Source organism: Netta rufina (genome assembly GCF_964035555.1).
Source record: "Netta rufina genome assembly, chromosome: 7".
Lineage (NCBI taxonomy): Eukaryota > Metazoa > Chordata > Aves > Anseriformes > Anatidae > Netta > Netta rufina.
In genome coordinates, this window is record NC_140130.1 from 21,167,553 (window position 1) to 21,183,401 (window position 15,849).

At 35.6% G+C, this 15,849-nt stretch overlaps 1 protein-coding gene across 1 annotated transcript in view; it reads left to right on the forward strand.

The window, feature by feature from the left end:
- The window catches only part of MYOF (myoferlin), a gene marked incomplete at its 5' end in the record, with an annotated part of 70,336 nt that overhangs the window by 948 nt on the left and 53,539 nt on the right, over positions 1-15,849 (forward strand). Inside the window, 3 exons of the mRNA XM_084290195.1 lie at positions 297-399; positions 6,409-6,464; positions 7,369-7,460. Coding sequence (XP_084146321.1) covers positions 297-399; positions 6,409-6,464; positions 7,369-7,460 — 251 coding nt within the window. The remainder of the gene's footprint in view (positions 1-296; positions 400-6,408; positions 6,465-7,368; positions 7,461-15,849) is intronic.

The following is a 15,849-nucleotide window of genomic DNA, read 5'->3' on the forward strand; positions in this document are numbered from 1 at the left end:
CCCAGTGTAAGAATCAAAGCAACAAAAGAAATCTGCAGTTTTTGCACTGTGCCCTTTCTATTACTGGATCTCACCAGTCAGAGCCCCTTTGTGCAACAGCACAGTACTTGGTGTCAATTTACAGGCACTTTTTTCACAGCCTTCAGGAGCTAGTCCGTCACAGATCCACCCATAGACTTTCTTTACTGTGGGCGAGCTATTCCCTGCCTCCTCTTCCTGCTAGCAGTTCAGTCCAGAGACTATGGAGTTTGCAACTTAGACTTCCTTCAGTTTCTTTGGTAACAATTGACATTTAGTCAAGGCTGGAAACAATGCTTCGGGTCATTGTGGAATCTGCTACAAATATCCCGAAAACCAAGTTTGGGAAACCAGATCCTATTGTTTCTGTTATTTTTAAAGGTAAGGAAAACTCATAAACATACTTGGGAAGGGAGGTTTTGTAAGGATAATGTTCTATGTCAGAATTTGAAAATCTCTGAAAGTGTTTTCATGAAGTTACAGCTGATGTGATGTCAGGGAAGACTTTTTAATTGCAGAGACTGGAGTTACCTGAATGGGGTTTGAACTGGGTGGAGTGCCTTGTTTTTTTCTGGCCTGCAGCATTTGTTGCTAGATCCAGATTTTATGAGCTTTTACAAAGGATTAGTCCTTTGCTTTATAAACCTCAGCTATGCTGTATAGATAAATACGTTTTCAATTTTTATTTTTTTTTTTTAAATTACCTTGTTCCTTGTTGATCTGAAAAATCAGTCCTCTGTCTTATTACTTTGCCCAGCCACTGCTCACTAACAATACTGTTGTTACACCAATTTACCTTTGATTTGACTGGTTTATTGCTGTATTACCATCATGTTGAAAAACAGTAGTACAATTACTGAAGATCTAAGGGTTATTTTTTTTTACAATCTGGTTTGTACTTTATTTTTTTTCCCTTTTAAGACAATTTAAAGATTGTCTTAAGAGAGACATTTTGGATGAGGATACATTTTGAGCTTTTAATTGTTAAATGCATCTGGGAGAAGGATAAAATGTTATAATTTTACATTTATAAGTAATATATAAAGGTAATGATATTTTGTTATATGTTTTACCTGTTGCCATCATTTCCTCTCATGTGTAGACTAAAAGAATTTCATTTCAGGTATTGGTTTATCTTAAAGGTGCAGAAACATCCATGCAGTTTTGGACTATGTAATACATTAAACATAACTGTGACAAATTTATCTTAATTCCTGGGGACTTAGTTTCCTAACTGTGCAGTGAAATGGCAATGGTGTTTTTTATAATATGTAAGTGCATTGCAAGGGTTTACCACCTTCAGAAACCAAGTATGAAATCATGACATTTTGCTGGAGGCTGGAAGAGGAAGAGGCAGTAGTTATCCAGTTTCTTAACTTCCAAAATAATTTCAGATACTTTATTTCAGAAAAAAGATGTGGTATTCCCTTTTTATTTTTTTCCCACCTTTTTCAGGGAGGACAAATGGCTGAGCCTGTCTCAGGAGCTTCTGGGCTTCCCAGTTCTTAAATATGATTTCATTTGCCCTGCAAATTGCCATTAAAAAATCAGTGAATTGGTGTACTGTGATTGCTTGTCTTGCTCCATTTGTTGCTGCTGTATCATAAGTATTCATATTTTCTTTTCGGTTTCTTGTCCTTTTTTTTTTTTTTTTTTTGTTTTCCTGTCTCGCTTTTGCCTTTCTGTGTCACCTCTATTTCCTGTAGTTTTATGCTCTAGAGTTGCCTTATGTAATCTCTTATTTTGTGTGCCTCAAGAATCTGTTTAATTCCTGCCTATATCTTTTGCTTCTCCTGTGTGCTCTAATACAATTCATTTTTACCCAGGAAGTATAATTTACAGATTTTATTTATTTATGTATTTATGTATTGCTGGATTTCTCAGTCCTGCAGTTACTCTGACACAGGAGTTTTGCATCAGACATTTAATCTTTTATGTTCTACAACTGGCATTGTTAGCGTTTACAAACATGGTTAACTATTATCTTAAATGCAACTTCATAATTTTGACAGATTTCCAATTAAAATATGTAATTTATCATTATACCTACCACTTCTTTTTATGTCATTATACTACCTAGCAAAGGTCAGTTCTTTTGCTTACTGTAGAGAGTTGTTTGAAGGGAGCAGAAAGCATCAGGCTTGTAGCTGCTGCTGGGGAGCTCTGCTTTAATTTGTAGTTGGAGTAGCTGGTTGGCAGGTGCAAGGGAGTGGGCCTCGTGTCTGAAATACATCAAACTTCTGGCTGGCTGTTTGTAGAGGTGTTTTACATACAGCCAGTTCCCCGTCACCCAGTGTGTGGAGATAGAAAACTGGTCTTAGTTCTGGGAAAGTGTGCATCAAAGGACAGTGGTCCTTAGCTATAGTCCATACCCATCATGGCTCCTGGGTAGGACATAAAAAAGCCTGGGGCTTTATTTCCCAGACAGGAAAGAAACTCAGAAGCCCAAGTTAGTCCTGCAGTATGTTTTGATGTTCTTGGTTGACTCAGCACTGTGGAGTACTCATGGAGAAGTATCAGAGTACAGTACTCTACTTATCTGACAGAAAATTGTTCTGGAAGTTCACATTTTGTTAAACAATGTTTTCTTCTTTAGCTTTTTCAAAATTGAGCTTACATAGCCTCCCCTCATGTCAAGGTTAAGTAATCTTAAGACTTCATTGAAAATACTCAGTATCTCTCAGGATTAGATCTTCACAGCCATATCATAAAACAGGCCATGAACCTACAGGTATTAGTATGTAAGTGACCCTGAAAACACTTTATATGCTAACGTGCATGTGTTAGTATAGTTTTATTTATGTCGAGAACAGACTTCATCAATACTTGTAGAGCTAAGTTCATTATAGACTATCTACAGTCAGCACAATGTAATGCTAAGTACATATCAAGAGGAAATAGGCAGCTGTTTCCATTTGGATGCTTTATTTACAATAGAGGCTTTTTTGCAAGCTTCTGACATTTTTAACACATTTCTCTCCAGTCCAGTGGATTGGAATGTTTCATTTATTTACCTTAAGAACAACTCATTGTTCAAACAGAGCTACGCCCTTGAGAGTAAACTAGTATTGCCATCTGAAACTCAGTGCTGTTACTGCAGAATTCCGAGTTTGCCATCACTTTATGTGAGACAAAGTATTCATCAAATTAATAAGAAAAAGTGTTGCCATTTGCTGAAGTGGCGTGAAAAGATAATGATTAATCCAGTTAGATATATCAAACTGGAGAAAAATGTGTAAGATTCATGGCTTTGGATGCAGAAAAAAAAAAAAAAAAGATATAATTGCTTATATGTGCGGTCAGGAGTAGGATATTTAGTGTTTTGTTCATTTTTGACTTTTACTTAGCTTTTTTCATTAAAAGCTGACATGAAACGGCATTCAGTTTTATTGGGTCAACCTGAACACAACATCTTGTTCCATTAGTTTTAAATCTAAGAGCTTTCCAGCAGGCCTGCAGCAATATGTTAGTACATACTTCAGTGTGTGAAAGAAAGGACTATTAGAGTGTAATTGTTCACAAAAACGTATTTTTTGCTTTGCAGAGATTTTGATTACCCTAACTTGCATTTCATGGCCTTTGGAGGTCTCCGTGTTTCCTCCTGCAGTTGCTAAAAACATGCAATCTTAATGCTTCATTCACAACACTTTGGTAAAAAAAAACTTAGTGTACTGGAATGTGATACTCTTTTGAATTTCAGATTTCGGACTGTTCTAGCAGATAATGTTTGCTTCTGCTATTCCCCACCTGCTGAAATTGATCAAAATAATATTTAAAATAGGAGAGTAAATTTAAGATATATCCACTGGTTGAAGAATATAATTACCTTTGTAATGATGGAACAGTTCTAAAACAGATCAGAATGATTTTATTTTTTTTTGCTGCCATCTCACTGACTATCACAAAATTCTTCTTATGTTGAAATATTTCCAGTGGAGACTATTGAATAGCCTGTGGTAGTGTGATGCCTCCATCAAGATAAAGCAAAGAAAGATTTATTTTACAGTATGGAGGTTACCACAGTTGTTTAATGAAACAGATGTGTAGAGTGTCCTACCTGTATCCGTTATCATTTTGTACTTATTTCTTGGTAGAGCCAAACTAAAAATAATGACTGGCCCTGTCTTAAATTTATTGTGGTTTGGCTTACAGTCTTGGCTACTGTATGTGGGCTCATTACCAGTAGAAAGAGACAGACCAAGGATCTAAAATTTAATGTAAGACCCTGGGAAAACTGGGCAGGCCATCTTATCCTGCAAGGCAAAGAAATGGTAAGGTACCTTTGGAGGGAAGAAGGTGCTTGCCAACAATTTACAAAGAAAAAAAAAAAGTTAATTAGAAGAATAATTGAAGTATAATAAATACAAAGTTGGCAAAGAAAGAAAAAAGAAAGTGGAGAAAATATGTGCAAAATACGTGCTTATGAAATAAGAATGCTATACTTTGACTAAAGTTACAGCTGAATACCAACGTAAGCCCTGCTTCCTAGTGTTTTTCATCCAACTTTCATGAAATCACGCAACACAAAATGTTTTTCCTTGGTATAGTCTAGAATATGTGTACTGTCACTGGAATCATAAGTCTTATTCTCTTGTTTTTATGAAAATTGATAGTCCACAGTGGGAAAACTTCATTCCTTGTTAAGAATTATCTTGATTACTGTTAAAGCCAGGGCTTTCCGTATGTTACAGTTACATCTGAGCTTAGGCGGGGATCATAGGCCTTTTATTCACCACTTCTCTCAGGATCAGGTCTGTGATTCATTGTCTCCATTACAAACAGCTGCAACTGTTCCTTTTTCCAAGAGCGTTGAGAACATCTTTTCTCTGACTGTCAGCTCCTATTTGTGGGATAACTTGGAGTACCAAGCCCAAACCCCAGATGTTCAGGTTATTCAGTTTTGAGAGTGCTTTAACTTCTATTAGATAACTTTTGTTTATGCAAAGTAGAGTTGGATTTCCCTTACTGGCATGATAATTACTTCTTTGTTCCGCAAAATGTGAGTTAAGCGTGGTAGGTTATGAATGCTCTTTCCTTTGTGGTATGATGTGAGTCAATATCCTGAATAAATTGTAGACAATTCCTGTTACATAAATATGAGTCAGTTCTCACCATTTGCATTCTGGGATGACTTTTTTATTTTTTGTACATCCCATTCTCATCCAGCAGAAAGAGTCACCACAGTCTTCTGCTTGAATAGTGTGTATGAAATGACATTGCCCACGTGGCATATCTTTACTCTTGCTTCCCAGGCTTTTACAAAGTTTTCCTGGCAAAGTATGGCCATAATTTGCAAGTAATAAAAATGTAACCACATTTACTGTACTCCTTAAACTCAGCTAGTGTACTAACATTTAGCTTTACTCATTTGTTGTCACTACCATATGACATTTCTGTTCAGAGATCTGTTTGTTTGCTGGTGTTCAGTGCTCCCAAGTGTTGGGTAAGGACTTTTTCCATTGGAGCTGTATGTGTATAATACAATTAAAACTTAAAAATAAAGATATAATTTGTTACCTGCTTTGAAGGTTTTGTAACAGTAGAATTATTTCACTTGTTTTTAGGTGAGAAGGACCTGCAAATGGCCTCTGCAGCACTTAGGTTGTATTGTTCTCAGGAGAAGGAGCTTGAACAGAAATGTCTCTCTCTAAGTGGTTTACAATCCCACCCTCCTCTGTCATTTGTAGGTTGACCAAATGCAAGTTTTACCATGGAAGTATGGAAAAATTGTAACTTTAGGCTACAATAAAAGATAGTGAAGTGATACGTTTACATGAGCTCTGTAAGCCTTTTTTTTTTTTTTCCTTTATTTATTTATTTATTTTTTTTTTTGAGGAAGGACTGTGTTTTCTCTATTTTGTTAATATTGCTCATTTAAAGCAGAAAGTGTTGGCATTGTAATACATTCTGAAGATATTTTTTTTTCAGTGATGCTATTTCATAGTTATGCACTTAGAAATACTGTGTAACACTGATACAGAAAATGTGTAGCATATTTTCTTTTCTAATTAAGTTCCATCCCTTTGAGGTTACTGTTCAGTTGGATGTCTCCAGGCCTTTTAAGTTTGTGTTTTTAAATCAGTACTGAAGTTGTAGTCAAAGTTCAGAAAAGGTTGAGGTACCTAAACAATCTTTTTTTTTTTTTTTCTTTATGGGAGTACATCTAGCTGTGCTTTAACAGAACAGAATAAAAAGCCCCTCAAACAACCTCAACAATCTCTCAAATTGCCCAGGGAACTTTTTGACTGTGAAGTAGGTACTGGAAGAGGCAAAAAGAATTGGAAAGTTTGGTTTAAATCTCAAGCTTCCTTCTGAAAAGTGAAAGGAAGAATTCTGGTACTTGCAATGCTTTAGTGAAAGCAAGTAATAATGCTTTATTTGTATTTACAGATGAAAAAAAGAAAACAAAGAAAATTGACAGTGAACTCAATCCTGTTTGGAATGAGGTAATTTTTACTTTAATTAATTCGTGATCTTTTATAGTACAAATGCTTGTAAAAATTTTTAAGTCAATTTCTACAGTTAAGAATATAAGAAACAGAAGATAGTGACGTGTGTTCTTACAAGGTATTAGCAAACATAGATGAGTGGATTTATCTTGTGCCATGTATTACAATGCATTAAGTAATATTTTTAGGTAAAAGTAAATGAGTATCTGGTGAATTTCTGGCTTGTGTTTTGTTGTTTGTTTGTTTGTTTTTCTCCCTTCCTTCCCTTCTTCCCCAGCCATTTAGTCATATATATGGGTACATAATCGGATACTTTAATATATTCTAAGAAAAAAAGTCACAAAATTAGAATGAATTATGAATTGAATATCCTTGTAGTTTATGTGTGGGGCTGCTCCTATGTTGCATCTTCAATAGTGTTTTTCTTGGGGAAAATACTTTCATAGTATGTTATTTACAATCAGAAGATAAAGATTATTCTTACATTTTATAGATAGAACTTCAAAGAAAGGGAACCTACAAATACTTGCCTAAATTTAACAACTGACTTCAAGCAGTTTTGAAGGAGAATTGTATCAGAGCCTGTGAATACAAATACTTATGTTAGTATGAGGAAGTAGAACTGCAAAAGAAATAATATCTCAGTATTGAACAATTGAGCTATTTTTCTGTTACTGTTAATTTTCTGTTATTGTTAATAGTAACTAGCAACTCAAGAATGTGCTATGAGCATATTCCAAGACTTCTAATTTTGCTTTTGCAAATGCAAACTGATCTGATCTATTTCTAACTAAATGAAAAATATATTTCTGAATAATTTTATTGTATATGCTACCCCACTTAATTAATTTCTGTGTAACTTATGATTTTGTTTTTCACCTTTTTTTTTTTTTTAATTCAGATTCTTGAATTTGACTTGAAAGGAATTGCTCTGGATAGTTCATCTTCCCTGACAATTATTGTGAAAGATTTTGAAACAATTGGACAAAACAAGTATGTACTTTTTTTGGAATATCAAACACAACTTTCTCTGCAGAAGTTCAGGGGGAAAGTAGAACTGATAGCTGCTGGAGAGAAATGATGAATGCAATTAAATGTTTTCTGATGTAGTAACTACTTGTAGCCAATAAGCCAGCAGGTTTCCCGTCCTTCACCAGTTTGACTGCTAATGTGAAGGAAAGTGTCAGGTATCCTTTTAGACTTAATTTTAGAAATGCTAGAGCTAAATCCAAGGTGTTTAAGGCAGGATTTGGATAAAATTTAGATCCCTACGGCTATTACTGTCATTTGAAAAGCTGCTGTGATTCAGTTGGTGCTTCCTTGTAATTAGGGTTCTTGTGTAACTAGATTTATGTCACTCTGGATACCTGGAGCATGTTGTCATCTTGCATAACTGTGTACTGCAGTACCCAAGACTACTATAGTTTAAAAATGTTAAAAAGTAGCCCTGAAGAGCTGTAACTAGGCATTCCCAGAGAGTGGCTAACAAAAACCCCACAAAATAAAAAAACGCAGTTAAGGCTCATAGCCTCTAGGTGAGATTTTTCAAAGATACATTTTATGACACTTATTAAAGTCTTGTCAATGAAAAGTGGAAGCCTAAATTTGTTTTCCTACCTTGTCTGAAGGGATTAGGATTGAAGTGCTAGATCTCAGTCTCCTAAGTCACTCTAAGAGTGACTTAATCATCAAGATTAATATGTTTGATGAAATACACAAAGTGTCTTGGGAATGAAATTCATGTTCTTGTTCTTTTGAATGTCCTAGCCAGTGGAGTCATGTTCCTATTGTATTCTTCCTGACTCAGTGAATTTTGAGTTCTCCAGGCAGTCAGTAAAAGACTTGAACTTGAAAACAAGAGTAATTTCCTTAAGATCAACTTGTAGAACACTATTCAGTGTGAGGGTAAATTCCCTCACACTCAGCAAGGAACTGAATCTCAGTCTCAAACTGCTAGGTGAATGTTATAAGTCTCAGGCTCAGTACATATATGGAAGACTGGCAGTGCTGTTGCTACCTCCACATCAGTTTTGTTATAAAAAGACTCTTAAAAACAGATCGAGGATTTTTTGTTTTTGTTTTGCTGTTTTTTTTTTTTTATTATTATTATTATTTGTTTTTGTTAGGAAAATAAAGTATTTTCTGATAGTCTTCTGAGAAAAGTTGAATAACCTTAGTGGTAGGTATTTAAGGCTTTTTCCTTCCTCTTATATTTCTGTTTGGGTCTGTGCTGTTAATATATTCTAGTAGGCTTGAATCATACTCTAGAAACCTAAACTCTCCTAGTGCAATATGTAGAACATCCATAAATTTAACATCAGCTTCTGCATTCTTCAGGAGACCAAAATTCAAGCCTCATGGGATCCAAGGCTGCTGATCTTTTTTTTTTTTTCTTGTTGTGGGAGGTCAAAGGAAAGCTTTATTAATTATGCAGTTGTTTTTGTTAGGCTTTTGATGCTCAGACAAAAATATTCTTCATGAAGAATTAAATTGAAGCTGCTATATTTATGTGAAGGGAGAGGACGTTATAAAACGTTTTAGTGTACTGAAATGTTGTCAGATATCCATGTTGGTATTTCAACATTTTTCATGGGTTTATACTCTTACAGAACAGGAACATGTAGTAAATAACTATATAAATAACAAAGCATTCTTGTCCCACTAACTTTAAAAAGTAATTCATTTATTTTTCAAGCTTACCTTTTTTAAATGAATTTTGATCCTATGAATTCAGTGGGTAGGACCTTTTTATGGTGGCTGTTGAAAAATTGGTGCTTCAAAAAACTGAAGTTTGGTTGTTTTGTTTGTTTACTTTTAAAATCTCTTGTGTTGTTTTGTAGAAATTCAGCTTTGATTTATTATTAGAATTAGTGGTGTACAGGACAACTTAAAGCAATGCACACAGATCCTTCCAGTAACGAAGACATAAATTACAGAAAATTTGGTGAAGTTGTTGGGAGCCCCTCGTGGTTTGCCTGCTGTTGGTCACAGAGAAATAAATACGCTCTCTAAAATCAGTTGCAGGGGAAGGTTAAGTTCTTCAGTGAGGGTAAGCTATCAGAAAGCTTTTCTTTCAGGGAATCTGTCACAGGGATATAGTGTACACTTCGGTATCCAAACATGCTTGTTCTAAAAGCTCTGGCAAAGCCTAGGAGTTCTTAGTGCTCCTAGAAAGTTAAAGCTTTATGAATGTTTAATCTTTATCTATCCCATAGTGGTATGTGCCATATGTATCCCATAGTGTGTATGCTCTTCTGCTGATCTCTGCTTTTCTCTAAAAAACTAAATAAGTACATTTGAACAAACATCCACTTTCCAACTCAGAGAGGATTTTTTAAAATCTGTGGAAAAAAAAATACCCACAACTTATCCACAATGAAATGCCAGTTCCCTACTACTTTGTACTAGATTTTTGAAAAAGGATTCATTTCTCTTCCGGTCAGTCCTGTTTCTCCACATCAATGCAAAATAGCATTGCCTGTTGCTGTTTTGAAAGGGATTATGATATAATGTCATCATCTCCTCTTTTGTGGTAAATTTGGATTTCTTTTTTTATGATGCTGTATACATTCACATCTATTGATAGTAGTCCACTTCCATTCTAGATTTTCTTTACAGCTTTCTGCCTCCTCCCAACATGTAAATTGCACTTGAGGTTTTTACAGTACCTCATCAGACTTGACTTTTAAATCACTGTTAGGCAAGCAGATGCCCTCAGGTCTCTCATTGCTGAGATTCCATTAGGTCAGTAAAGTAGGAATATATTGTGTGCTTCTGACTTCAGGGAAATCCCAGAAACCGCACAACTTTATAGAGGAAATCTTGCCAGGAATCAGAATTTTGTAATGGATTTTACAGAATATCACCATATCAGAGAAGGTGCTTATCTGAAGCCCTAAAATGTTCTGTTCTGTACATGGGTTCAAACTTAAGCAAACATGTTTTTTGTGCGTTTTTGTGTTTGTTTGTTTGTTTTTGTTTTTTGTTTTTTGTTTTCAAACCCTGTTTGTAAATGTCACCTGGACTCATGTCTGTAGAGCTTAACCCCCAGTTTATGCAAATACCTGTCTGTGTTCCTTCTGTTTATGCACTGTCTGCCATTTACCTGTTCTGTGTAAATAAAAAAAAGTAAACCAGTAAAATCCTGTTTGAAAATGAGTTCCATGCATGGAACAGTGCAGAAATGTGTATAGGCTAGACCAAACACAGAGCAACATCTACAAAGTTTTACTCTTTGAAAATAAATCCTAAACAAAAGAAAAACAAATAATAATAATAAAAAAACATATTTGAACATATTAGTAGCATGTAATGTATTTGGAAGGGCTATTGGCAGGGAAGCAGGATAAGCAGGGTTAGAAGTGGGAGTACATTAACAGGCTTCCTGACTGTAGGAAGATAATAGGAAATGTCATCTCAGATATCTTTTAAAGACAGGAAGCACTGTAACAGCAGAAGAGATTTGGTATTAATGAACATTTAGATAAAAGAGCGTATGAAAGAGGTAGAAGAAGATCCGCATTAAGCTTTCCAGATACTACTTGCATGTATGCATAACCTGTATTTCTGGAGAGTTACTGATCCTATTTACTAATACTGAGTTGGGGAAGGTTTTAGAGTTACTGGTTCTGTTTACTGAGTTGTTTTTTTGTTTTGTTTTGTTTTAGATTTTGCTGTAAATGCTGACAGGTTTTCTGTTTATTGTTTCTTCATGGCTTTAGTTCAATATACATCTGGTAGAGTAGAGAGAGTTGGTTTGTCTGGGGAGTTTTGTTTTAGGGCTGCTCATAATAATCAAAGCGATTTTTCTGGCTCATACTTCAGAGACCTGTATTGCAGGTGAACCTTAAGGTCTAAGCACTTGAGAAAATAACAGTTCTGTGTTGGTATTCATCCATTCTTCAGAATAATCTGATAGGAGTTTGTACCAAGGTGGTCTCAATCATAGCCTAAGAGGTTTTGTAGGGCATACATACTATTAAATGCCTTTAAAGGCTAATGGGACTGTCCTGGTTTCGGAGCGAACAGCTGTGTGGTGTTTACCTGCTGCCTGGGTTAAACCATGACAGGAACTAAAACATATTTGAATTAATGATTCTTTAAAAAAAAATAACAATTGTGTTTTTTTAAATAGCAATTTATTTTTTAAAGACAAGATCTTGTACTCATCCAAGCACAGTAATATTGGTATATTTATTCTTCGAAGTGCATAAATATGCCAGAAATTATATCTGTCTTTTTTTCTTCAGGTTATTATACCTGTTTATATATAATAAAGAAGAATGCAGATTTTTAGTTCTCAAAGAGAATAAATGAGGCATTGCTCCGAAAACTAAGCCTTACTTTCTCATTTCATCAGTCTCAGCTTTTGCTGACTTACAAGAAGAGTGAGTTTTACATTACATTTATAATTAGGAACTATTGAAATCCTCAAAAGGTTTGCAGAAGTCTTCTACTGCAAGGAGGTCACCCTGCCAATTCTGTTTTTTCTATACATTTCTTTGAGAATTCATGTTGGAAACCTCTACAGTTAATTCTTCTATTAATTTATTGCTCACTAAGGTAGGTAGCCAAAGTAAGGACAAAATAGCCATGCACAGACCTCAGGGCAGTCCAGCACATATTTACAGTGCTGCAGCATTCCAAAAAGATGCTCAGCAAAAGGGGCGTGCAAATGACATTGCATTGCATTGTTTGCATGCTAGTTTAGGATTGGAAAGATGGAGTTGAATGTCTACCTAAGGTTCTCACTACTGTCATTATAAATTACAGTGAAAAAATAAATAATAAATAAAGGCAGAGCAGGGTTATTTTGTATTAATATTTAGATGTAATGTTGTTGTTAACTGAACTAATTATTTCAGTCAAGCAGTGTTTGTCATGGTCTTTTGATGTTACTCATGAGCAGATCCATTAACTTCAGAGGTACGTCTTGTGCTTAATATAATGAGATTTGAGTCTAAATCAATAATCTTTTCTGTAAAGGTTCATGATTTTATTTATCATTTTACTTCATTTTAAAGACTAGATTGAGCTGGGATTTAGTTTTTGATTGTAAAACGTATGTGTAGGGGATTGTGTTGCCTGAGAAAGCACTGACAAGAAACTACAGAATCTGTCTTTGGCCTTATTTTCTCTGTTCTGGAGGAACTTTCCTGTACTGACGCAGGAGGAGGAGCACAGTGGATGTTATTCTTTTTTTACTCTGTGCCAAAACACTTGACTCATGGCTTTGGCATGTTTCTATAAAACAGGCTTGAAAGAACATTTGAATATTTTTCCATTCCTCTTTTCCTGGAGGTAGAATTTGCTGCTTCATTTACAAGATCATTAAACTTTTGCAGATAGATTAAATGTGTGCTCTTGATGGTAAAAAGACAGTCATTGGAAAAGATAAATAAAGCAAACCGCACTCACATGTATGCAGATGGATCACCATAGGAGTAAAATAGAACTCATATGATCTGTGTTAAGCTAGATTTTCCAGTGTAAAGATGTCTGAAAAGAGAACACATCTGTTTTCTATTATGTCTAATAATGTTAGTAAAAAGATCTCAAACTCTCAGAACACACACCTTTATGCAGTCTAAAAAATGAAACAACAACAAAAATCCTTCAGTGGTCCCTGTGTGAAGTTAAAAGAACAACAAAAAATAACAGGAAGTTACAGTTTTGTCTGAGTGAAGTGATTTTCATTCTATTTGAAGGAAAGGGTTGTGATTATGTGTTTCTCCAGGTTCTTTGCATAGTTAGTAACATAGCAACACAGAGGAAAAACACTGTGCACACCCTTTTATCAAGTAGCAAAATGCAGCCACAAACTAACAGTGCAGCAAATTATTAATCGTGTTTAAGTTGGATCCTTTAGTGTGACTTCTTTTCGAAGTCTGTGTGGCATGATGGCAAGCTTTCCTTTACATACTTTGTAACAGAAGATCAAGCCTGGTTAAGATTCAGTTTGGGGGTTTTCTGCTTTGCATAAAATAGCATCCATGATTTGTTTTTTGTTTGTGCCATGAGTATTATCAAATAACTAAAGAAGATAAAAATAGTTGGTTTACTTTTAATAAAAATTTTCAAACACAAATAACAAATAAGAGAAGGTCGCTGTTAGGTCTTGTATCATAGAAACTAAAATGAAACTTACATACTGAAAAAGAAAAGGTGAATATAAAAATTAAAACTGCAGTGTGGGATCAAGTTTGCTGATAAGAATAATCAATATAAATCTCTGCTAAAGAAGCCCTTAAAAATAAGCCAGAAAAATTTAATGGCTTGAATCGTAACTTGTTAAAATTCCTGGTTAAAATCACTAGGCTTCCTTGGAACTCAGACGTAGCATGTAAGCGGATGGAGGACTTGATATTCTAAGGAGTTCAGTGCAAGTTGCTACCTGCTAACAGAGAGGGAGTAATGAAGTGGTTGGTAATGTGAGTTAGCATTTTCAGATCCAGGAATGGGTGTGAAGTTTCACTTCTCTTGGTTATTTGGGCAGCTAAGAGGAAGTGCTAACCACACCACTAACGGATTAATTAGCTTTGGCTCAAATGCAATACTGTGTTTAATAGTTGGTCATCAGTAGATTAGTCATTTCATGGTGATACACCAAGTATTTCCCTTTTTGATTTCTGATAAGAAAGTATTGCAGACCTAGTACAGATATGGTATACTTGAAGTGATTTAAAATCTGCTTCTGGAGGTAGGTAGGAGTTACGTTTATCTTTTGATATCTTATTTAGTGATATAACAGAACTGTTTGTGACAGGATGGGATTTTTTTTATTGTTACTGTTTTACTTCAGCAAAGCTGGAAAAGTTTGAGACCTGCCTGGCTGAGCACCATACGTGTGTAAGTCTTGGAGATGGCCAGGAAGGTATGTATGCGGAGTTAAGAAGCAACACTCAGTTGCTGTCTGCAGACAAAACACCTGATTGAAAAAAAGGTCAGAAGATTTATTGAGCCATTCAAAAGCAGAAACTATCCTATGTCTAACGATGTGCCACTTGGTGGTGTCAGGAGACCAGTGTTGAGCTGGAATTAAATGCTGTCTGCCCAGGCAAGAGTAAGAAGGCTGAAAGAACTCCAGCAAAGGGCAGTGTCCTTTGAAGATGAATAGATGACAGAAGGTCTTAACAGCTATGCGGGAAGGAAAGGACTCCCTGTCACCTTTAAAGTCATGATGTGGAGGGAGATTGAAGGCAATTCTGCCTTGAAGTTTAAAAAAAAAAAAAAGTCTAAAGAGTTCAGAGGAACAGAACTTCTTTATAGGCATTCACAGTCCTGGTACAGAAATCTGGGTGTCTAGATACATATCAGAAACAAGCAGAGTAGAAGACCTTGCAGTAAAGGATTGAACAGCAACAAATTGTTGAAAGACATGATGGGAGGGTAGAGGAGGGAAGGCTTTCTCCAAGACCTTTGGAAGTCATACAGATGAGATTTAGCGATGACCTTGAAGCACCCTTATTACATTTGAAAACATGACTTCAGCCATTGGGGAGCCATGTGATCAAAACCAGACTGGATATGGTCCTGGGTGACCTGTTGTAGCTGAGACTGTTTGGGCAGTGGAGTTGAGCTAGATGATCCAGAGAGCTTCCAACCTCAGCAGTTCTGTCCTTCTGTTAAGGGAGGAGTGAAACATCCAGTGAACAGGATCACTTTAGGGAAAGCAAGAGACCAACTGCCTAAAGCTTGAAGTTTAGCTAAAGCTTAGAATTAGTCTAAGATCAACTGAATATTAGATGTCTTGCTCTTGCTGGAGTGGGAAAAGATGGGAGGCTATTGTTGTCCAACTTGTTAGAACTGGGGGAAACAAAGGACTTCAGAGGCAACTAGTAGCAGGCAAGTAGACTGTCTAACTGACCCACCCTTCCTGAGGTATCGCAATTTTAAAGATTACCATGTGTTCAAATGTGTGCACTGCTGTCATTTGCTCAGGACAGATGAAAATGTGGAAGTGCAAATTAACACTGGAAAATTTTGAAAGCACTACTGTTGATGAGCTGTTCTTGAGTTAATGTCATCATGTAAGAGGGTGTGGTTGCTGATCTGGTCATCCAGATTATCTGAGACTTCTGAAGTTCTTTTGGGAGTTAATGTAAGTCACTCCAGCTCCATATCAAAATGAAATAGCGGGTCTGCAAAATTTTTCTACAAATGTACAAGAGAAAATATTTTATTTGCTTTTCCCTGGAATCAGATTTGGTTTAGGTGTCTTTTGGGTAGTCTTACTGTTTGTTTGTTTGTTTGTTTGTTTGATTTCCCCTTCCATTATTCTTTAAACCACGTATATTTTTATCTGTTGTTCTGAAATAGGAAGTCATACTGGTGGTTGAACTATGTAAGGGAAAATAAGAAAATTTGGAATAGACATTTTTTT